The following is a 22,727-nucleotide window of genomic DNA, read 5'->3' on the forward strand; positions in this document are numbered from 1 at the left end:
TTTTAACCACTTCAACCCAAGAAATGGTTTCCCAACCCAATAAATTAATTTTCTATATATGATATTTTGCTTTAAGCTATCACTTTTTATTAACACTCTTGGAGCTAAACAATCCTAGCTCTTAGATAGCCACAACACCCAATTTGGATTCCGTGTTCAGAACCGCACCCGCGCCATAAGCTCCGCTGTAGGGACTCTTCTTGAAGACTGAAAAGTAGAGATAGAAGAGAAGGTAAGTTGGTTTATAGAAGAAGAATCTTTGGAAGAAATAATAGTGGTATTTATCAATGGAGCACTGTCACTTGTTGGCTTCGATTTCGTGTTCTTTAATCATAACCCATGAAGAAGCAACCCACCTGGATCGATTTCGGCCACGAAGGAGCGTGGTGGCAGGGCGGCAGCGTAGAGCGGTTCCAAGGGACCGTACTGCTTGGCCAGGAGCTCCTTGCCCTGCTCCCATCCATATTGGTTGAGGGCTTGCCAGTCGGCTCCGCCCAGTTTGGCGGCGGAGGCGACGGCACCGGCGGCATTGGTCAGGGCGGCGGCCTGGGCCTCGGCCGTCTCGGCGGCCTTGACCACATCCCCGTAAATGGAGCCGTATCCAGAGCCGCCGTATTGGGGCTGCGGACTGGCCACGACGAAGGCAATGCAGCAGGCCATCAGGCAGAGGAGGCGCAGGGTGGCGGACATTTTTGGAGTATTTGGCGTTGGTGCGAGGAACGGACTGTTGCGAAAACTAATTAGCCAGAGCGTGTGTCCAAATTGCTTTTATAGCAACACCATTTGAGCTGCTCCGCGATTTGTGAGCTCACCAGACGTGACCAAACCAGCCGATGACCAGTCACTTTCGGGGTGTCGTCAGCGTCAGCCAGCGACAGCATCTGCATCCCCTGCATCCCCCCTGTCTCTGTCCCCGGGCAACAGATAAGGCCCCGGGATCGTCTCCAATTTCTATGCTCATTGAAATTGCGCGCCAAATTGAGGCACTGCCCCGGGCAACCCGCACACCCCGCGCACACCCCGCACACACCACGAACCCCGCGAAGCTGCTCCATTGATAGCGACTTCCCCCTGCTCGGCACGCTCTGCTCGCTTCTGGTGTGTGCGGTATCGGGGCTTTGGCCATACTCCGCCGCGATCCGGCCAATGCACGCATCGAAAGTCGGGGGCTAGTTGGGGCTAAGCCTAGGCCACTGCTCAATGAACATGAACCGGAACCAGGTTCGCAATTTATAAGTCGATAACTTATGGCATTCAGTCCATGGATCTTAACATCGTTTTAGAGATACATTTAACTGTATACAAGCTAATTTTATTATTAATATTTATTTATTTTAATAAGAACATAATAATAAATTAATATCGTATTTATATTTGATATTTCTTATTTAACAAATACTAACCAAGTTTGTTCTCTTTTAAATTTGCAGATTGTAGATAAATAATCTTCTGTCTTGTTGAATAATTGACATTTAAATTTGGCCAATTTTAATACCAAAGGATCTACCCACCTAAGTGCAGCTAAAAACCAAAATTACCATAAAAGTTTACATAAAAAAAAAATTTAACTCAAAAGTTTTGAAATGATCTTAAGGTGACTTGAACTTGAAGTCTTGAAGATACAAATTTGAAATTTTTTTTACTTAATTTTATGAGCTATCAATTAAAGAAAATATGCATGGAATTGTGTTCTTTTATCATATTATAAATTTGAGATAGATATTTCATATGATAGAATTTTAAACGTTGTTAATAATTTGTTTTATTTTAAATACAAAAAGAAAGTTTCATAATCTAAAAGTCTGTTAACTTTAGTTAAAGTATTTTCTAAAGATACAATTACGTAGATAAATTGAAAAATGTTAATGAAATATGAAAATATGTTTCTTTTTAATGCCGCCACACACGGTCTTAAGTTAACCCAAAACTTTTTCCATGAATTGTGCCGCACTCGAAGCGAGAATTTTTGGCGTGATTCAGCGCTCGACTCGAATGTCAAGCGATGGCCAGCAGCATTGAAGCTCGTGGCCAAGAGTTTGGGTTTGGGCCAAACAACTCAGCAGATTGATTTGCTTACCAGCCAGAAAATACGCGCTACAATCGGCGCATTGTGAATCGTATATCGTGAACTGTGGCGCTTTCTGGCCACTAGATTATTGACTTGACTGACACAATAAATAATTGAATGTTTATGGCTCTGGCACTTGGGTGGCGGTGAGTGATTTGCGAGTGAGCCGGAGCAAGCAAATCCGGAGCACGTTTCCGCCAAGCCACTCAAACACATTCCCGGTGGCGGCGACTGCAATCAAATGAATATTTCTCCGGCTCCGAACAGCTGCAGCAGCTGCATTTGAGCTGTGAGACCCGAAATTAGTTTACCCATAGCTATTGTGTACCAAACGACCCAAAAGTCCCGAAAAACAAGAGCATTATGATTATGGTTTTTTGTTTTCTAGTTTATTATGTACATTGTGTACACCATCAGGCTGAGATCAAGTATACGCCTAGTAGCCGCTGCTGCTTTGTCCAGCGTACTGGCTGCCACCGTACTGGCTGCCACCGTACTGGCTGCCACCGTACTGGCTGCCAGCATACTGGCTGCCACTGTACTGGCTGCCACCGTACTGACTGCCAGCGTACTGCTGCTCGGGGATGTAGAGCTTGGCCACCGGAGCGGCGGGACGGATAGGCAGCTGCACCTTGCTGTATTCCGGGGGCGAGACGTAGGCGCGGTAGTTGTTCTGGCCGGGATAGAGGAGCGTGGCTCCGGCGGGCTGGACGGACCAACGGGGGTGGGGTTTGTATCCGGCACTATGCTGGATGCCGCCATATCCTCCGCTTATCGGGATGGGTGGCTGGATCTTGGGGCTATAGCCGCTACTGGGTCCACCCGCAATGATCTCCACGGGGCGCACATACTGCTGGTTGCCCCCAGCAGCGGAGCTCTTCTGGGGTCCGTAGCTTTGGGGCGCAGCGTAGCCGCTGGCATAACAGCTGCTCACGATGCAGGCGCAGTAGATAACCGCCAGGGTCTGGAAAATAAGGAAAAATTCCAAATTAGCCTGCGTTTGCGAAATGGCCAACTGGGCACTGAACACGGAGCATCCATCAGGGACACCCTCTTACTTACAGCGAACTTGTTCATGGCTATGATGTCTGGGTTTGACGCAGTTGGCAGAATTAACATATTGAATGGCAAGCACACTTCTTTATATAAGCAAAAATAATTGTTGCACTCGAAACGTGATCTCGCCCAGAAATTTATCACGGCTCAAGAGCTGGCTGCGTCGTCTCTGCTCGGCCAGTTTGCTGGTGAACTTTCTGTGGATTTCTGGCTTTTCCTAGCCAGATATCGGGCCTCCATACTCGGCTCGCTTTGGTTTGAGCAGGTTGCTCTCGCCACAACAGCCCGTATCGCAGACATTCGGCGGTCGACCTTCGTTGGAGGTGGCCGATGCAGATGACCCAACTTCGGTGCAAAATCAGGCCTTTTTACGGCCACATTGTGCGGTGCGTGAGGGAACGCAGCTGGATTAAGAGGATAGGAAGGTATCTGAGGGTTGAGTCGACGTGCCTGTGACAAAATCTTAATCTATTGATTATGTATTGGCAATGGAACCTCTATTTTTGCTCAGCATATAATTTTCAAAGCTTAAGATTGGGAGATTTAAGATGCCCATAAATTTCATTTCATAATACAATCTTCTTGCGGCCCATTAAATTAATATTTTAAATAAAATATTATTATATTTGTCTTCAAATATTTTTTTATTATATCATCATTATATAAAATATTTTTTTTTTATTTATATGCCATTGAAATTAGCATGAGTTAGGAATTGATTTTACCTGTATTTATATTTCCTAAAACTAGTTTGATTTATGTATGTGTATTTTTAACTTTTAATCAATATAAGCCTTACATACAAATTTATTTTCTGCATGACAGTATGAAAATAAATCGATTTAAAAATATCTGTTTTTAAAAATAAGTTATGGATGTTTTTTAAATATATTAGCTAAATTTTATATTATTTAACCATTGAGTAGTGCTTGTGATTTAGTATTTAAAATCAATTAAATTTGATACAAGTAATTATATATTACGAGCACTGACCTAACTTGACGAAACTAAACTTTAATGTTAAAACAGAAAGAAAGCTGTAGCGACTGATTATAGCTGTGTTTTTACTACATGATTTGATTATTTGTGGTATTAAAATGTATGTAAAGTGCTTAGGAGTGAAATTTTCAATATATATCTGAGCTGTCATTTTCAGGGCTTTAAAGCTCAGCTTCTGCCCGCAATTGTACTGCACCCCAAAGTATGCCACACGGTTAAACCCAACAACTGCCCAATAAATTGCAAAACTCAAAATGCATTTTTGTTCAATAATTTCCAAATCGTTTAGAATGTGTTTATTCGCAGATTCTCGGAGTTTCGCTGTGACAGCCACTCGAGGGTTTGAACCAGTAAACGATAGTTTGATTTGCTGCCGACGGAGCGGGGGGTTTGGGAATTAGTAGTGACTACCGTAGCCTTGTCCGTGTCCGATCTTAATGCCAGAGCTTCCACCATCGATCTCCCACCCTGCCACAAGCTGCTTTTGGTAGTAGCCAGGCTTTAAGGCAGCGGCGGATGCAGCGGCGGAAGCACTAGCCACTCCACCACTTCCCTCCGATTGCAGAACCTGAGGATAGCCGTACGAGGGCACCTCCTTGTAGACGACGCTTTGACCACCACCATAGCCACCACCTCCATAGCCACCAGCCCCATAGCCACCAGCACCATAGCCACCAGCACCATAGCCACCAGCACCATAGCCACCATAGCCTCCATGGTTGCCGTACACTGGGCTGGCATCCAGGTAGCCGAACAGGGCCAGGGTAACACAGACAATCTGTGCATCAAAAGAAAAATCCAAGGATTAGCTGGCTGCCACTTTCTTTTTAAGGCTTCCACAAACTTACCAGGTACTTCATGGTTTGGGGTAATCAATCAAACTATGATTTACCGACCAGCAACGCCCGCTTTTATACGCGAAAATAAGTCTGGATATTTACGTGACCTATATACACACATTGGCCTGTTTCAGTCCAGAAACCGCGTTTCATAATTGCCCGCCACATGGAACATACTCATATTTGATTTATGTATTTCCATATACTCGTTGTTGGGCCATTATAAAATCGCTTGGTTACGCGATGTGCCATTGCAGCGGTAACCCGGGCTTTGAGTTTCGGTCTAGGTCTAGATAGTTCCACAAAACCACACTCACATGCGAATCTCTCAATTGGGAACCCACGAACGCGTCTATTTCCAAATGCACTCCAAAATTTGTTGTAGTTGTATCTTACTATCCGTTTTTCACATTCTTGGGGGTAATGGTTTACGGATCGGTTGTGTCCGGAGCATAGGGGCTAGTTTTTCTAGAACTGGTTAAATCTGGATATATTTTATTTACTATTTTTAAAAAATTATTATACATCTACATTAGTAAATTCTAAAACAAATTCGAAAATTGTAGTTGAGATATTTTATATTCTTGTGTCAAAATATATAATACATGGGAATTATTATGTTAAGATGCAGACATTCATGCTCATAAGAATTTAATATAAATTACTACAATTTCTTTGAAGCTAAGTGAATTTTATAAAAATAGAATATATTATATTCAAATAGAATTTAATATAAATTACTACAAAGTCTATGAATTTGTAAGTGAATTTTTATAAAAATAAAAACCTATTTTAATATATTACTCTAGCGTATGTACTAATTTAAACTAAGTTTTAAATCAACTTTTCCACTTCTTTGGCTAGAAGAACAGACAGCATTTTCATTTAATTTACAGACCAAGAAATTTTAGCTAACTCAATGTCTCAGTCTCAGGTGACATGGCAAAAACGCAAAGTCTGGGCCAATTCAAGCAAGATATGCAGAGCCAAGCTCTTGACCAAAAACTGTAGGCCCCAGCAAATGAACACACCCAAAATATAAGTCTTGATGTTTGGCTTTTATTGTTATGACCTAGTTGCTTATGATTCGGATTCACTGTTCGCGGTTTAGTAGCTGGGCTTCCACTGCGCCTTCTGGCCAGCGGCCACGGAACTGGCGGCAGCCGCTGCCGAACCGCCCTTGACCTTCTCGGCGCCTCCGTACACCTGGGGTCCGTAGCTGATGGGCGGATAGACGGGCTGGATGTGGCTGGGAGCCTCCTTCCACGACAATGGAGATCCGGCACTGGGGGCGGCCAGGGCGAGCTTGGCCAGGGCAATGGCCTGGCTATCGACTGCCGGAGCACCACCGTAGCCGGAGCCGTAGCCGGAGCCGTAGCCGGAGCCGGAATAGCCATCAGCACCGCTGTAGACCGAGGCCACAGGAGCCGCCGTGTAGGCGTTGCTTCCATATCCTCCATGTTGTCCGCCGTATCCGCCGCCGTACGCGGGAACGATGGCCTTCACGGTCAGAGCGGGTTGCACCTGGTAGGCATAGGCACCCACGGGGGCACCAGCGCCATATCCACTTCCATAACTCTTGGCCGAAACAGCGCCAATGGCACACAGGCAGATGCACTAAAGGATTGAAGAAAGATACAAATTAGTTTGGTCGTTTACACTTCATAATATTGCACTTTAAGGATGCTCTCTTATTTAAAAATTGTTTGAAATTTGTTTTAGAAAACTAGACTCACCATATACTTCATCATTCTGAGACTGAATTGGTTAGTTGATCGATGCGAAGGTAACTAATGTCTCAATATGCCACACTTAATTGTTTTTATACCAGATCCAGGCAGAGGCCAAACTCTTACGTGACAAATATGATGCAAGTTTCTTGGGCTCTCCGGTCTCCCGGAGCAGCACTTTGTCCGGCAATCTCGAGACGCCGCCGGAGACGTGCAGCCAGGCCGAATGAGTCCCCCCGGGCCAAAATGCTATGCTGGCTCTCAATTCGATGCGGTCCGGTCCAGATAGTGTGGCTTAAGCTTACGCCATTGTCTGCCGGAGACGAGACCCCATTACGTAAGATTCCGACCGCATGACTCTTCGTGCTGCGTAGTTTCTACCGCTTTTAGGGGCTATTTGGCCCACGGTGCCGAGAGCTCGACACCGATATTTCAGTGACACACTGCGGTCAAGGCAGTGGCCTGAACTTTCTGCTGCGTTGGTAGAATTTATATACAAAAGCAAAAAAAACTGAGATAAAATTTACAATAAAATTATAAACACTTAGCCGTTCGTTCGACTTTTCAAACTGCCGCGCTAAGCTTTTTATAATACGCAAGTGAGAAGTGGCGCTACACAAATTGTGAATGGCTTATGGGGCGGGCACAAACGTTTGATAGTATATAATGAATAATGAATTATTTAGATGTAGGCCAGGCTCAGGGCCACAGCAGCCACCAGATGGATGAAATCGATCTTTCTCCGGATGTTTTCTCTTTTAAGATTTCTTTATTGGTCTTTTGCGTTTTAGCTAGTTACCTTGCTCTTAGGAATTAAGTAAACGTATTATTGTAAGTCTGGAAACTGTTACTAAAGCCAAAGACACGATAAATAATAGTAATTGTAACAGCATTCGCTTTGTAACGCAAGTGAAAATGGGCTAAAACCTCGAGCTGAGATTGACGGACCCGAGCATCCATCAGATGTCTTGTTGAACAAGATATTTAACTGGGGCTAATCTAGATAAACGACACGTCTGGGCCAGGGCACTCAGACCTTATAAGAGCCGAGCTGCCGATGACCAGCTCAGAAAACTGGCTCCAAACGCTTACAAAATGAGTAGTCTGCGCTGCAAGGTGAGATTGGGGCTGATTGTTCATCGCTAATGGTCCGCCACTCATGGTTATTTCGATCTGCAGATCCTACAGTTGGCTGTGCTGCTGATGCTGGCTGCTTTGCAGATGGGAGCCGACCACTTGGACAGCGATGAATGCGGCTGCGGGCGGCGGGGTTGAGATGAGACATCAATAAACAAGCGACGAGCAATGCATACAATTCGAACGGTTGTGGTGGGTTCTGGGGGGCTGAAACCGATCAGAAGACACGTACGTCTAGTCGCGGGCCAGTTGGGTATCGCACATGGCCCGCAGCCGGGCGAGCAGCATGTGCAAATGCTTTAGGCAAGCTGTCGCCGATTGCTGGGCCCCTGGGCCATGTTTCCCAGTCAAGGTTTCCATATACATGCGCTTGTACAGCTTGGACAGCTGCTTGGGATCCTTGCCGGTCAGCGTGAGCTTAGTGAGCGTCTTCAGTGCGTTCTGCAAGCGGCTCTCGAAGAGCGTCAAATGGCCGGCAAACTCGTCGTCGGTCACTTGGCCACTGTTAGCATCGATGACGTGGGCAAACACGAGCTGGCACTGTAAACAAATATCCAAAGCCGCTTGCATTTGCTTGATCTTCTGGGCGTTGTGGTTGGAAACTGCCGGTCGATTGGTGGGAAAATTCATAAGTATCAATGGCTTGTGACCTTTGCTTCTATATACTCACGTTCGGCCAGAAACTCGTGGAGGGAGATCCTCTCCAGCTGCACTACCAACAGGTCACCCACCTCCTTGAGAGCCTCCAGTATTTGCGTGGCCTTTTCGTAGTGGTATTTGCAAAGTTGCAGAGTAGACTTGGGTAGCTGAGCAAAATCACAACAACCATGAGAACGCAGCTGCGAGTAGTGGAATGAGGCAATCCTGGACGAGTCAAAGATAAACCTAGTAAACATATATATTTAGAAGTGCCAGAGAGCTACCTTTTGTGTATCAGTCCCGATCGAAAGCTGTACAGAACTTGGCGAGCTCCAGCGTGCTCTACATCGCACAGTCGCAACGATTTCTGCAGCAATTCCAGCACCTCTTTGGAGGCATCAACCAGACTTGATTTGTCCGCTGCACTGTAGTCTTGAAGTTGTTTGGCTAACGTAAATGTGGCAGTGGATAGTTCCCAGTGGACAAGGTCCCAGAGCTCGGCATTCGCCTTACGAGTATCGAGACAATCTTTGGCCTTCTCGTAGTAGTTGAATGCCTCGCTGTAAAAGGCTTTTTGGCTGTCTAAGGTGATGGCACTAAATAACAATAATGTAAAATGAGAAATGGTTAATGGTCAGTATGACAATATATGGCTTACCTTTCATTGGGCATTGTGAGATGGGCGCGCAGGCGCATGAAACGACCCATGTTACAATAGAGAAAGGCCAGGTTGACATTATCCTCGACGGCATTGAAAGCTTCGATGCCGCGACGCAGGCAATCATAAGAATTGACAGTCAGTTTGACATACAGCGGCTCGGCAGGATCGGCACTTGCTGCATGGTCATACTCAGTGGCTTTGTTCGACTCTTTCTTCTTCATCAGCTCACTGTACTCCTCTAAAACACAAATATTGGGTTTAGTACTATAATGATTCTCATATTTAGGTGACCTACCTTGAGCCCAGTACATGTACTTGAGACCCAGCTCATTCCGCACATTTCCCAGTCGCCGCAGCAGTTCATTGCTCTCCGTTTTGTGGGCATGCTCCAAAGCTTGCTCGTAGCACTTGCAGCTGTGCAGCATCACCTGCTCCACATTGTTGGCCGGCGCCAGGGAGGGCCAATCCGCCTCCTCTCCTTCCAGCTCCTGGGCCAACTCGTCGCCAATGACGCCCATGGATGCATCTTGTTCCTCGTACTGCTGCACATACTCCTCGATGGACGCCCAGTGTTTGGACATTTGGAAGAAGCAATCGCCTGCTCGACCCAGCAAACAACTGTACTGGGAGACCACATTGGCCATGTACTTGTTGAGTACCTGTTGGCAGCGGCATGCAAGCTCAATGGAGCGCAGCGTGGAGCCGTAGCTACGGGATTCGTAGTAGTGCTCCGCCAGCGTTGCAAATGTCAAACAGGCCTTCTCCAAGAGCAGCAGCTTCAAGTGCACATTCCAGGAGCCAAAGTGCTGGGCATTAAACTTGGCACTCATCTGGCGATTGCTGGCACTGACGTTATTGGACCTTGCCGTTGTGGCCAGCTCTTTGGACTTACTTCTTTTGGCCTTGGACGTTTGTTTCTTCACAACCGGCTGCTGCGCCGGCTGCTGGCTGAGTTTAAGCTGCTCATAGGGCAGAGGAATGGCACTGAAAGGCTTGGCCATATTGGGATTCTGCTCCTCGTGCAGAATGCGTCGCTTCTCCTCCTGCTTGGCATTTGTCTCCGACTCCTTGAGCTTCTCCTCCTGACTCCCGTTGAAGTACTGCAGGCAGGAGAGTCCGGCACTGATGTGCTCCAGTGAGATGTTGCACCGCTCGGCAGTTGTGGCCAAGAGTGGAGCCGGCTTTGACTTCTTGGCATGCGACTTAAAGTCTCTCAACGCATCGCAAATATGTCGCACAGCCACGTTGGCCCTGCCGCCACCCTGCTCGCTGCTTTGGTAGCTCTTCTCGCTTGAGAAGTTACAGTCCAGGAGCTCGTCTTCATAGTCCTCTTCGTCCTCCTCCTCATCGTCGTCGTAGAGAGACTGATCGTCGGAATCCACTTCCTCGAACTTGGGCGCCTTGGGATCAATGCCCGCCGGCACATGCAAATCCGAAAGTATGTAGTGCGAGGAGCTCACGATCTGCGGGTACTGCTCCTTGGGCAGCAGCTTGATGCAGTTGTCCAGCAGGGCACGTATGTTGCCCGCTGCCTTGGGACTAATGTGCGGCAGTGTGTTCTTCATGTTGCGAGCCACCGAGTACAGCAGCATGCCCACCGGAACGGTGAAGGGATTCATTTGTTGCTGGGGCGGATCACCCTCCGACTTCTTGGCCTCCTGGCTCTGGCATAAAGTGGTAAGATCGTACAGCTTAACCACGTCGTCGTTGCGCCCCTTGAACAGCCAGTAGGTGTGTCCCGCCTTGGTGGCATTGGCCTTGAGAAAGGCCAGAATGTTTTGGGCCACGTTGCGCACGACCTGTGGCGAGAACTGCGAGTTTTCCAGATACGGCAGGTCCTCAGTCTTGATGATCTCGTACTTCTGCACAATGCCGTCCAAATGGTAGCACATCACCACCTCGGGCACATTGCACATTAGATTGTCCAACCAGTAATCGATTCCGGTCAGCACGTTTATGGGCTGGGCGGCGTCCCTCAAACGCAGACTGATGCACGGCCTGTTGGGTCCTCCAAAAATGGGCATGTCGGTGCCGATGAGCATGCGTATGTCCTCGAAGGTCCAGACCACGTTCCTATTGAAGGCATGACTGGACTTCGGGTCCGGAACATTCTCCTCTATCTTGGGCTCGGGCAGAACGGGCCCCGTGATGGGCAATCCCTGCCGTCTGCTGGTCAACTGAGTGGGCGTGGTGGCCACGTCGTAGTCCACTTCATCGCCAGTCTGCTTAAGACTGTGATAGAGGAACTTGGACAGCAGATTCTTGGTTTGCAATGCCTCGCGGGAACGCTCCTTCAGGCAGTAGTTGTGCTGGGTGTCGCCGTAGGTCAGAATGTGCTCCAGGATGAACGTGCGCAGCCACTTCCAATCGTCGTCCGCCTTGCGCAGCAGATACTTCTGTATGTCAAACTCGTCCAGGAGCAGCGTGTTCCCCACCTTGTGCACCACCATGCTGATGGCGCTCTGGGCGCTATACGGCAGCTTGAGCAGCTGCTTGATGTTCTCCGCATCACTGACCACATCCACCTCGCCCACGCAGTCGGGGAACATCTGGCCCAGCCGGAAACTGGCGAATCCGGCGCTCTGGTACAGGGCCTGGTGCAATCCGTGGCTGCTGTGCGAAGTGGTCAGCCAGTTGAGGGGCGGCAGATTAAGGTTGGTATTGCATTCCAGCCGCTTGAAGTGGGCGGGCAGCTGGACAGGCGACAACTTAATCACCGCCTGGCTCTTCACCGCTTCCAATTCGTGCGGCCCGATGCTCCTACATGGCTCAATCTGCCGAGAATATTAGGCGTTATTTATGTTATCTCCGTAGGACGTAGGATGCTTACCTCTTCGTTCCTGTCTTCCATGGTCGTGGTGGCTCATCGGATCTTCGCTTAATTCCAATCCCGTGGAATATTCAAGAAACTTCGAGCAGATGTGTTTTTGTTTTGCCGGCACAGCTGATAACTGCCGGAGTTGCCCAGCACTGGCTGACACGGTGCTGTCAACTTGCTTGTAGTCTAGAAACATGGGCGTAGCTAGAGTTTTGCATTAAACATATTTACCTTACCTAAAGGGCTTCCTAAAACGTCACCAAAATCTTTGTTTTATAATAAAACTCTGATGCAAATCTTAAACTGAATATTGAATATTTCAAGATAAAAGTATTTTAACTGTGCTCACACTAAAATAAATTCTTTATTTGAATAAAAGGGTTATAACATTGTTCAAATGGCGGAGCTTGAGCTTATAAATTCTGAAAACATGACATTTTATCAGAATAAAAAATGGCGCTTGCAATGCATAAAATTACGTGTTTTGAATTTATTCCCTTACCATTAACTCCAATATATCATTTTGTATAAATCTAAGCCTACAGCGTTTTATTTATATTTGAGTATACACCATCCATACTATGGTACTTAGAAAAAGGTAAACGATATGCAATATTAATTAAATATATTTAAATTTCAACTGGTTTTTTTATTAAAGATTTAATATATGAACATGAGTGGACCCCTACCACTCCGACGCCCATGTCAGAAGCTAATCAGCTGACTTTCTGTACGCCGTTTTTCAATACTGCCACACTATATTGTTATTCCTACGCAATTCAGACAGACTGGCCGTATAATTCCCCTAATTGGAATTAAAACTGACATAAAACCATGACGTTGTTTGGACTAATCGCGCTGCTCAGCCTGCTGAACACATTCCTGCCAGACTTCATAAGGAACTACGTGAGTATCGCCCGGAGGAGTGAAACCCGCCGCTACAGTTTACCCTTCGTTCCACAGCTCAAAGTGTCCCGCTTGTGGGGCGCCAGGAACTCGTCGGAAATCCGGCAGCTGCAGAAGGAGGTGGAGTCCGCCCGGGAACAAGTGGAGGAGGTGCGCAATGCAGAGCACTCGGGGGAATATGCCAGGACCATCAAAATTATGCGCGCCGAGCGAAAAGTAACGGAGGCGGAGGCCAAACTTAAATCCGCGCGGGGAGTGGAGAATCTGATGCGGATGGGCATCGACACGGCCGTTTTCTACGGCTCTAAGGTGCTGCTCTCGCTGATCACGGTCATTGTCAGCATCCGGAATCGCGGCACTCCCGTAATGATCATCGACGAGGGCATCAGCCTAGCACCGTTCACGGGCCTCCTCAGTTTTCCCACCGGCGTGGCCAATGCAATTTCCGTGCCCGCCTGGGCCTTCTCCTGCAACCTGACTTTCCGCCTCATCTACGGTCTGGTGAAAAACCGCAGGGCGTGATTTAGTTCGGATGAAAACCCTCCATTTAGTTTAGATGCTAGAGAGCGCTCGACACTACGTACTTTGTTATGGTTTGCTAAGCTTCATCACGCATTAACACTATTAATGTAACGGCCCAATTTTTTGTAAACATAGTAAACACATAAAATAAATGTATTTTCACATAGGAAAGTTTTTGAATCCAGCGCCCTTGCATATGTTGGATTTTCAACACTACTCGCTAAGACAGTGTTGCAAAGGGCTCGCCTTATATGAGTGCGTGTCATTTTCCCCCAAGCAATTTGTTTGGTGTTTTTGCTAGCCGAAAATGGACAAACTAAATAAAAATGCAAGGGAGCGGAAACAAATCAAGCTGGGCGAGATCGACACTGGTCCCATTTTAGTGGCCCTTTTACTGGGTTTCATTGCAGTGGGTGAGTACGCCACGTGGTAGCTGATTGCCTTTTGTCCCCGGGAGTCTCACCTGAAATCTGGAATCCCTTTTTAATAATCCATTCCCTTAGCCATCTTTGTGATCCTGCGAAGACGCTCTGCTGGTCGCAAAGACATCCTGCTCGCCGGCCTCAGTGAATCTGGCAAAAGTGCCATCTTCATGCAGCTGCTCCATGGCAAATTCCCAACTACTTTTACTTCGATCAAGGAGAACGTGGAGGTTTACCAGGCAGGCAGCTCATCTGCCAGATTAGTGGATATACCCGGACACTACAGGGTGCGCGACAAGTGCTTAGAGCTGTATAAACACCGGGCTAAGGGCATTGTCTTTGTAGTGGACTCTGTTACGGCCCAGAAGGACATCCGCGATGTTGCTGAGTGAGTTTGAAAGAGTTGTTTTAGCTGGAACCCTTGCTAATCCGCTTGTTTTCCCAGTTTCCTGTACACCATCTTGTCAGACAGTGCCACCCAGCCCTGCTCTGTTTTGGTCCTTTGCAACAAACAGGATCAAACCACCGCCAAGAGCGCTCAGGTGATCAAAAATCTTCTAGAGAAGGAGCTCCATATAGTGCGCGATACCAGGAGCCGCAAACTGCAATCCGTGGGCGACGACGATGCCAGCAAGTCCATCACATTGGGCAAACATGGACGCGATTTCGAGTTCTCACACATCGCACAGAACATTCAGTTTGTGGAGGCCTCCGCCAAGGATCAGGAACTAAAGCCCCTAACTGACTGGCTGGCTCGCCTCCTGTGAAGTGGCGGCACAAAGCTCTCAGACTGAGAATAGCCTGGAATCCTAAACGAATGAATGCAGAACACAAAACAACAGATTGATATTTATTTTACTGATTAGCGCCCTCAATATCGTATATATGCTATGCCTATATCGCTGATAGAGTATAAATTCGTTTATTGTTAAATACCCGTTTTTCCAGACCTCTGCCTCCCTTATATTTTCCCTATAATTTTAGGTCACTATGGAAGTTTTTGTACTTTTAGCATTAATTTGTCGGTCGCTTTATGAATAAGAATTATGTATCGAACGATTCATAAAAAACATGCGCGTAACAAGGTGCATTTATAAACGCATTTACAATTATTGGGCTTAATGGTGGTTTTAGAAATATAAAAACTGTTCCTCGAGAAATTATTGTGTACAGTATTTTCTATTAAAAAATCGATTTAAAAGAACTTGGCAGTTGCATTTGCAGATATAAATTCCGCTCACAATTCTGACCCCAAAAATGGAAAATAAAATTTAAATCTGAGATCACGTTTATAACAATCGATATCTGACTATCGAAATTTATAGAAAGTTAGTCTCTTTTTCTAACACATCATTGAAATGGCGCTCCAATACTTACAAATGTGTAAATTCATGTAAAATATTTATGTAAAATGATCTACAAATTAAAATATAAGTTTTAAGTAGTTCGACTTTTAGATACCCGTTACTCAGCTAACAAACTTTGAACTTGATATTCCTCCCAAAACAATCGAGGTCTAGGTGGCGCCATCTGTGGAACTGCATTTGCAATACTAAGCTTAGAGTGTGCAGCACCCCCCTTCCAATTTCATACATCAGCGATCGCCAAGGCCCTATAGGATAGGAGTTTGCCGGCAGAGCAGTGGCAGAGGACTTAATAATAATAATAATAATAATAATAATAATAATAATAATAATAATAATAATAATAATAATAATAAAGAATTTATTTACTTTATATGGTCGGAAACGCTTCTATTACCTGTTACATATTTTTCAACGAATACAATATAACTATATTACTTGAAACAGAAATCTTAAAATTGTATATTTTTAAATATCTGCATTTAAATTTTGTTTACAAATTTTGTGTTGTTATTTTTACGATATTAACTCCTTAACTAATTTCCGAAAAATAGCATTGCAGAAATTTGAACATAAGCGAACAGTTCTAATGTCATAACTTTTCTTTCAAGCATCCAATTTCGAAATGGTATATCTTTAAAGTCCTGTGGCTTATTTCTTTAAAAATCTGCGTTTAAATCTTGTAATTTAAATCTTGTAATTTCGGGCCGATTTTTTTCATATTTTGTGATGTACCCCCTTTCTTAATCTCCGAAAAAAATGGTCTATGCAGAAAAGTGAAAACCTGCCGTTTTAAATCCATAACTTTTCTTTCAGGCATCTGATGTCAAAGTGGTATATCTTCGGTTAATATCTATCGACAAGTCTAACATTTTCTACATTTTTCAGTAAAACAAATGAAGTTTAAAAGACATAACAAAGATAATGATACGAGTATCTGGTCACACATCACATCTGGCCACACGACTAAAGCCTTCTTACTTGTTTTAAAATTCCTAAAAAATGTTATTGAAAAAGAAAGAACAGCAACTACAATGCATGCCAATCCAATGTCAACAGCTGTATTTCATTCAAAGATCACAGACCAAGACATAATAATTCATAAAAGGGGTTTAGCCAGCTGGTGGAACTTGTGTTTGCTTTAGATTTATAAGAACAAGCCCCGCTCTCGACTGCCAGTTAGCATCCAGTTCCAGGCAAAGCCTGGCTTTTGGCCAACTGTCCCAGGAAGGGGATTATTATTAGACCGCTGAGCAAACGTTTGGCGCATGCGCAAGCTTTCAAACCTTTTTCGCGATTTGAGACTTTGACGAGCCAGCTGAAACAGCTGTCGATGAGCTCGGGCAGTCGATCAATCCATCGATCCGCTCGCCCGGTCGAAGATCAAACAGCCGCCTCCAAAATCAATGAGCTCGCCTGCCCTCGGCTCCTCTGACTAGATAGAGTTTCTCTAGGCTGGCTAATTTCTAAGAATCGGGAGCTTTCATGATTGCCGAATTTCTTGGGGAAGTTGGCTGGCCCTGGGCGGATGTCCCTGGCCGCGAGCGATCCCAATCCTCTGCTGGCAGCTGCCATCGAGGATGGAAGTGGTCAATTGGCCAGCTTCGTTGGTGGCACTCGCAGCGGATTGATGGTGGTCAAAGCTGCGAATTTCGGGGAAATGTGCGATTAAAACAAAGGCGGGTCGAGCATTCTGAGTGTTCAATGGGTTTGCCTAATCCGGAGATTGTGACTGCGTTCTGGCTAAACACTAAATGTTGTCCATAAGCCACTTTTTCCCTTTGATGATTTTTTGGGGTATTATCATATCGGCTTTGGAGTTCCCAATAATAATTGTAAAAATCTAATCAACATTTTGAATCAAGTATAAATCTTGTACTGAACATAATAAGCTAACTACCAAAGAAAACTTGTGACTTAGGAAAACTTATTTTGATATTTGAAATATTTTAATATATTATAGCCATGAGATTCATAGTCTATAAATAGAGTCATTTTCTCTCTTCCAAGAATTGATTTATGATTTGGAAATATGAAAAATCTTTATGTTTAAAAATAAGCAGTTTTTAATATTTGTTATAATATTATGGATGCGTTTATTTTTCGATAAAAATAATGTTGCAAAATATTTGCATAATAGCTTTGGTATATGAAAAACCGTTTGTATTTCGAGGGCAAATAAACCAAAACTATAAGTCCCAAAAAAGTGTCTTAGCTTTTTTATAACTCTAACTGAAATTTTGTAGACTTTCCATACCACTTGTTCCCCTTGCCAACTGACTCCTTCACTTCCTGTCCGGAGCCCTGGTGCAAAAAATCTGATTCTGATTTGGTGTCATGTGCATTGAAGCACGTGCTACACCCGAAAAAAGAACAGAAGGCGCAAAAAGTGGTCGAGAAATGCAAAGTGCAGCCAGAGCCAGACTTTTTACAGCTGCAGACGGGCTGCCAGGGAGTCAGAGGGAACCATATGTTGCAGACACGCTTTAGCCAAGCGGAAGGAGCGTCTCCGCGATGCCCGATCCCCGAACCCCGATCCTCCATCCAAATCCTGGGGCGTACACAGTAGCTGCAAATTATTCACGACTGATTAGGCAGAAAAACGCAACAGGCAAGTCGAAAAAATACATACGATATCCCCGAACGGCTCCGATTACCAGAAATTCAGAAATTCAGAAATCTGTTTTGGGGCCAGAGGTGAAGCAGAATTCACTGGAAGGCAGACGGACATTTTTGAGGTTAGACGGGGGGCCGTTGAGAAGGATATTGAATTACGATCGCATCCCCGACCGTTAGTTGACCAAAACCCCAAAGAAAAAAAAAAATTAACTTGAACTTGAGCGGGCAATAAATCTGCGATTTTTAGAAAGTCGATTTATGCGATTTATGGGCGGGCGCGCGACTCCCCCTTACAGCACTTCATGATATTTTAATAAGCCCGCTCGCAATTATATCGGGGGCACATACAAGGTGGGTCTCTGGCAGAAGCGGCAGGCAGGCGCCCATTAAATTTTTATGTACACAGGCGCGACGTTTTGTGGGTTTTCACGGGCTGCCCAGAACAGCGCGAGAAGAGAGAGTGTGAAGCCGAGCACATATGCAATTTATTTTAACACATCGTTAAAGCTCAAAAAATAAATCTTGACGCGTCGGACACTGCAATTATCACCTCTGCATAATCAGCACTGCCGGACAACCAGACAACCAGACAACCAGACAATTGGACAACCGGACGGCGAGTCAACGAGGTGAGCACATCGAACAACGAGAGCAACGCATGCCCCCGGGTGGGGCAGCTCCTCCGACAGCTGGTTGCAGCCCGGTTAGCTTTCATTTTTTTCGGTAACAGGAGCAGCATCGATGGACTGAAAGAAAACTAATGGAAGAAGATATTAGATTTCAATGCAATTAGTTTGTTTTGCTATACATAACAAACTCAAGCATTGTAACAACTAAGTTCCCTTGGAACAAATCAATTGTAAAATAGGTTCTAAAATTGTTATATTTAGATATAGAAAAACTATAATAATATTGTTTGCTCCAACATTTATATGTATATAGAGATATAGAGTCTTCTACTTATGTCAAAATTATGCAAAAGAGATTGGCATATGTAGGCTTTAAATTAAGAAGGTCCCAAAGGAGGATTTTTTATTTGTTTAACGATGCAATTTTTATGAGATCGAAATTCCCAAAATTGTAATGATATTTTCTCTCCGTGTGCTGCATCCGCCCAGCCCACGCGGCCCAACTCCTTGGCAGCAGCATAATGGCAGCCCATTTAGCACCTTGTTGACGCGGCATCTAATTAAATGGTGCGAGACAAGAGGACCGGCCCAACGAAACCAAAGCCAGCCCATCTCCGTATTCGGGTTTCCTTTTTTCCATTCCCGTTCCCTTTCAGCTAATATCGAGTGCAATTTCCATGTAATGCCAAATTGTTGGGCCTTGTTGTTTGGGCTATCACGATGCCGCGGATGTTGCTGCTGCTGATGCTGATGATGATGGTGATGGTGATGGTGATAATGGCGGACACTTCATGCTCGGAGTGGGCTGTCATCGCCGGGAACTGGGAATTGGCTCTGGGCAATTGCTTTCAACAACACTGCAACACTTTCTCATCACACCTCCGGCCGAGGCATTGATGATTATTTTTGATTTCTGTGCATACATTTCTTGATTAATTATAATGCCCACAGATCTGAGGAGAGCCCACCAGCGGCAGCTGCGAAATCATCTTGGCAAATTGGAGCTTTATACATATAAACGTTTTTTCTCATGACACGACACCTGGACTCACGGATAATTATGGGTTTACTTACCCATTCCCCACACTCTACACTCCAAACTCCAGATTCAGATTCAGTTTCAGGTTCAGTTTCAGATTCAGGCTTGGATTCAAGTGCTTGCAGCCAGTAGCCGTTGGAATCTGTGGGGCAAATTGTTTGCATTGCCCCTGTACATATCCATTTCGCAGGTCTGGGATCCAAGCCTCGCAGCTCTTCGTGTCAATTGCACATCACGCGCTGTTTCATTAAGTTTATTTTTAAAGGAAATTATTTTTAAACGCAATAATTTGTTGCGCCGGCGTTTGGGGGCTACCCAAATGAACGTGGTTAAACGAATTTCTGTTCTGCCCCCCATACATTATCCGCGATGGAGGATTGTCCGGTGTGGCAAATTTAGACATTTCAAGGTTGCTATTATCTGCAATGAAAAAGAAAGTTGCTGCTGTTGGACACGTAATTGCTACTCTTGGCAGGAAAAAAGAATTTTTTGAGTGTCAGGGATTTACTGCCGAGGATTTGCTGTTTTAATAATAAGTCCTTTATTTAATATTCGACATTGCTTAAAGAATTTTGTGATTATAATTTGGTTGATTATAGCAAGTGTCTTACATGCTAGCAGTTGTAACATACGATACTTTGTTTTCAATTACAACGTCTGACCGATTACTTGCTACCACATTTATTTAGTTTCTTAGCTCAACATCATCGAAAGTGGTCGACCACATTCTACCAGTCAAGTGTTGGCCATAAACAAGTGCGGCCTCCGTCATCTAAATGCAAATGCGCAACAAATTCACTTAAACGCGAAGGACGGACTTTGAAGGGGGGAGGGGGATGGTGGGGTGGTTCTGGGCCAAAACGAAGCTTATGGCTCGGACTCAGCGTTGCGGCACGCTACTGCTATCAAAGTCTTTTGCCTTTGGCAAATTAATCACCAAAACAGGGCCAAAGGGGGAAGTCAAGACGAGGTTACGTTCAGCTGTCCAAAGCGCCGTCTAAAATATACATAATAGCTGGATGGACAGGGGCGTAGTGAAAGGGGGATTCTAACTGTTGAACATCTTCAGGACTTCAATAAACATGTTACTTTAAAATTAAACAGTATTTTAGATTATTATTCATAGCTGTGTAGGCTACATGGACGAGTAAAATTATCAACTCTTGCAATTATTAATTAGGTAAACCAGTAATCAAAATTAAATTTCAAAGCCGAAAATAGTTTTAGTAGCGTATAGGATTTTAACGAAATTAATATAATAAATTGTCACAAAAGTAAAAGCAAAAAATATAAAAACTTTTCTTTTAAAAATCCTTCACTGTTTTTAAGCCTTGTGCAGAATGATATTTCTGCAATGATAATACAGATGTGCGACAATATTCGTTATGGTCGTATAATCTCGTTTTTTCTGAACCTTTTCGTAACCCCCCTAGAGAGCCCTTTAAATCCATCCCCGGCTATTTCCACACCCCTGCCGCAAGTTCTATTTGTGTTTGTGCAGCGGTCACACTTTTGGTTTTCTATAATTTGAGTTTTGAAACGAGGCTTGGTCGGTGTGGTGTGGTGTGGTGTGGTGTGTTGTTGTGTGTTGACTCCGATCTATAAGCCCTACCTCCGGCCCCTTTTCGGCTGCTCCGCCAGTCGAAAACATGCGCGGTCAGTCGTGTGCGGCGTAAGGCAACCAAATGTATCGAAATGCAACCGACCGATATAATTGCGTTTTTTCGTGAATGTATATATAGTATAGTATAGTATAGTGTAGTATAGTATTCAGTGGAATATACTCATATCGCAGATTCGAGTGTATTCACATCGACTCACTCACATGGTTGGCCGAGCGACACGCGCAGCGGTCTTTTCATATGTAAAGCACATGATTTTCCAATTGGAAAATTAGTCGTCTGTGCTGGGTGGTGCGAGGGGGTGCTGGTGCGGGTGGCTCAGGGGTGGATCAGGGGTGGTCGCGGGGTGGTGGTGCTCCATTCGGTAGCGCACGCGTGGGCAAGGCAGCCAGCCCAGCATAAAGGAGGCCGGCTAGCGAGGCGCAACCGAAAACCAAGCCATGGAAACAGGCTTAATGCCTCAGTAATTATAGACAGCCATTCGCCGAAATTTGCCAAGCTCACCGAAAAGTTTAAGGCCGAGCCTGGAGCATTCCGACTTCAGCTGCTGCCCCGAAAAAGGACCACACACACCGAAAGTCCTAGGCCTTGGCTAATCGCATCTTGGAGCTGGCTAATTGGGGGCTGTGGCTGGCATTTTGTGTTGCCCTGATCCTTCGTCCGTTCGCATGATTAATGCCACCGCAGCGACGTGTGAGTTCTTCACTCATACACTGAGAATAATGTTTTAGGCAGTCATTTTAAAATCACCATCCAAGTTTGGTGTCTTTACGTTTACGTTTAAAAAATCTATCTATCTGTAAAAAATTTAAGTAAAAACAAAAATTGTTCGAAAATTACCAAAGCAAAAATATTTTAAAATCTATTATTAATAATAAGCTCAATTTCAGTCTAACATTTGACTTTAGTTCATCTTAACTTGACAAAAATATAGGTCACTTGAAAAACTTCCTACTTTATTTGTACCTTAAATGTGCATACCAAAAAATATTAATAGTAAACAATTAATTTAAGAACTTGAGATGACATTGTGATGATTTTTTTCTTTCTCTGCAGAAAAGACATCAAACGCAAAACTGAAAACGAATCTCATGCCCACCCAGGTGGTCGAAGTAACTATGGGGGAACAAGCAGCGCAGGTCGCACGCCAGATACAGATACGCAGCCTCAGATACAGATACACTGTGAGGCACGGAGCCGCGGATACAGATACGGCGCACGATTGATGGACTTCACACGTTGGTCGGAGAGTAAGCGGGATGATGGCTATCTTGGCTCACACATAATCATCGGACATTGCGGCGCTGTGTGGGTCGCTCATCAGTCAAATTGGCCATTCCAATCCAACGGCAAGACATTGTCCAAATTGTCCAAGACGATGACTCGAAAAAGGGCCAAAATAACGAACTAAACGTCACGAGGTTATGCAAGATATCCAGATAACCATCAGAGTTGGCAAGGATTTCAAGCAATTAAGTCATATTACTCAAGGCGATGGCTGCAAAAGTCTTTTCATAACGAACTCTAGAGAGTTGTAAATTTAATAACCCTTTTAAAATAATAAAGAATTTTTAAAAATATTATACATTAATTTAAAAATTCTACAAGCTACCGAATTATACAGGGCTGTTTAAGTTCTTAAAGAAATTAAATGTTT

The 22,727-nt window shown here is 44.8% G+C and overlaps 8 protein-coding genes across 8 annotated transcripts; 3 read left to right on the forward strand and 5 right to left on the reverse strand.

The window, feature by feature from the left end:
- Positions 1-64: 64 nt before the first annotated feature.
- LOC121467063 (chorion protein S16) lies at positions 65-755 on the reverse strand. The gene is made up of 2 exons (XM_041707888.1): positions 357-755; positions 65-207 (listed from the first exon to the last, which is right to left on the reverse strand). The coding sequence occupies exons 1-2, from the start codon at positions 688-690 to the stop codon at positions 122-124; spliced, it is 420 nt and encodes a 139-aa protein (XP_041563822.1). The 5' UTR covers positions 691-755; the 3' UTR covers positions 65-121.
- Positions 756-2,435: 1,680 nt separating this feature from the next.
- LOC121467098 (chorion protein S19) lies at positions 2,436-3,231 on the reverse strand. The gene is made up of 2 exons (XM_041708194.1): positions 3,131-3,231; positions 2,436-3,032 (listed from the first exon to the last, which is right to left on the reverse strand). Exons 1-2 carry the CDS (start codon positions 3,185-3,187, stop codon positions 2,505-2,507), a joined length of 585 nt encoding a protein of 194 aa, XP_041564128.1. The 5' UTR covers positions 3,188-3,231; the 3' UTR covers positions 2,436-2,504.
- A 1,151-nt stretch (positions 3,232-4,382) lies between these two features.
- LOC121467095 (chorion protein S15) lies at positions 4,383-5,062 on the reverse strand. Its single transcript, XM_041708183.1, has 2 exons — positions 4,972-5,062; positions 4,383-4,901 (listed from the first exon to the last, which is right to left on the reverse strand). The coding sequence occupies exons 1-2, from the start codon at positions 4,981-4,983 to the stop codon at positions 4,521-4,523; spliced, it is 393 nt and encodes a 130-aa protein (XP_041564117.1). The 5' UTR covers positions 4,984-5,062; the 3' UTR covers positions 4,383-4,520.
- Positions 5,063-6,001: 939 nt separating this feature from the next.
- Positions 6,002-6,831, reverse strand: LOC121467079 (chorion protein S18). Its single transcript, XM_041708106.1, has 2 exons — positions 6,699-6,831; positions 6,002-6,579 (listed from the first exon to the last, which is right to left on the reverse strand). The coding sequence occupies exons 1-2, from the start codon at positions 6,711-6,713 to the stop codon at positions 6,070-6,072; spliced, it is 525 nt and encodes a 174-aa protein (XP_041564040.1). The 5' UTR covers positions 6,714-6,831; the 3' UTR covers positions 6,002-6,069.
- A 610-nt stretch (positions 6,832-7,441) lies between these two features.
- On the reverse strand, positions 7,442-12,096 carry LOC121467078 (erythroid differentiation-related factor 1). Its single transcript, XM_041708105.1, has 6 exons — positions 11,960-12,096; positions 9,425-11,903; positions 9,127-9,367; positions 8,753-9,064; positions 8,500-8,693; positions 7,442-8,431 (listed from the first exon to the last, which is right to left on the reverse strand). The coding sequence occupies exons 1-6, from the start codon at positions 11,978-11,980 to the stop codon at positions 8,064-8,066; spliced, it is 3,615 nt and encodes a 1,204-aa protein (XP_041564039.1). The 5' UTR covers positions 11,981-12,096; the 3' UTR covers positions 7,442-8,063.
- Positions 7,736-8,007, forward strand: LOC121467080. Its single transcript, XM_041708107.1, has 2 exons — positions 7,736-7,808; positions 7,872-8,007. Exons 1-2 carry the CDS (start codon positions 7,788-7,790, stop codon positions 7,965-7,967), a joined length of 117 nt encoding a protein of 38 aa, XP_041564041.1. The 5' UTR covers positions 7,736-7,787; the 3' UTR covers positions 7,968-8,007.
- Positions 12,097-12,701: 605 nt separating the features above from the next.
- On the forward strand, positions 12,702-13,541 carry LOC121467114 (guided entry of tail-anchored proteins factor 1). Its single transcript, XM_041708345.1, has 2 exons — positions 12,702-12,853; positions 12,911-13,541. Exons 1-2 carry the CDS (start codon positions 12,782-12,784, stop codon positions 13,373-13,375), a joined length of 537 nt encoding a protein of 178 aa, XP_041564279.1. The 5' UTR covers positions 12,702-12,781; the 3' UTR covers positions 13,376-13,541.
- A 56-nt stretch (positions 13,542-13,597) lies between these two features.
- Positions 13,598-14,899, forward strand: LOC121467113 (signal recognition particle receptor subunit beta). The gene is made up of 3 exons (XM_041708344.1): positions 13,598-13,788; positions 13,879-14,185; positions 14,243-14,899. Exons 1-3 carry the CDS (start codon positions 13,683-13,685, stop codon positions 14,562-14,564), a joined length of 735 nt encoding a protein of 244 aa, XP_041564278.1. The 5' UTR covers positions 13,598-13,682; the 3' UTR covers positions 14,565-14,899.
- Positions 14,900-22,727: the final 7,828 nt, after the last annotated feature.

The sequence above is a fragment of the Drosophila elegans genome, unplaced genomic scaffold (genome assembly GCF_018152505.1).
Source record: "Drosophila elegans isolate 14027-0461.03 unplaced genomic scaffold, ASM1815250v1 contig_208, whole genome shotgun sequence".
Classification (NCBI taxonomy): Eukaryota; Metazoa; Arthropoda; class Insecta; order Diptera; family Drosophilidae; genus Drosophila; species Drosophila elegans.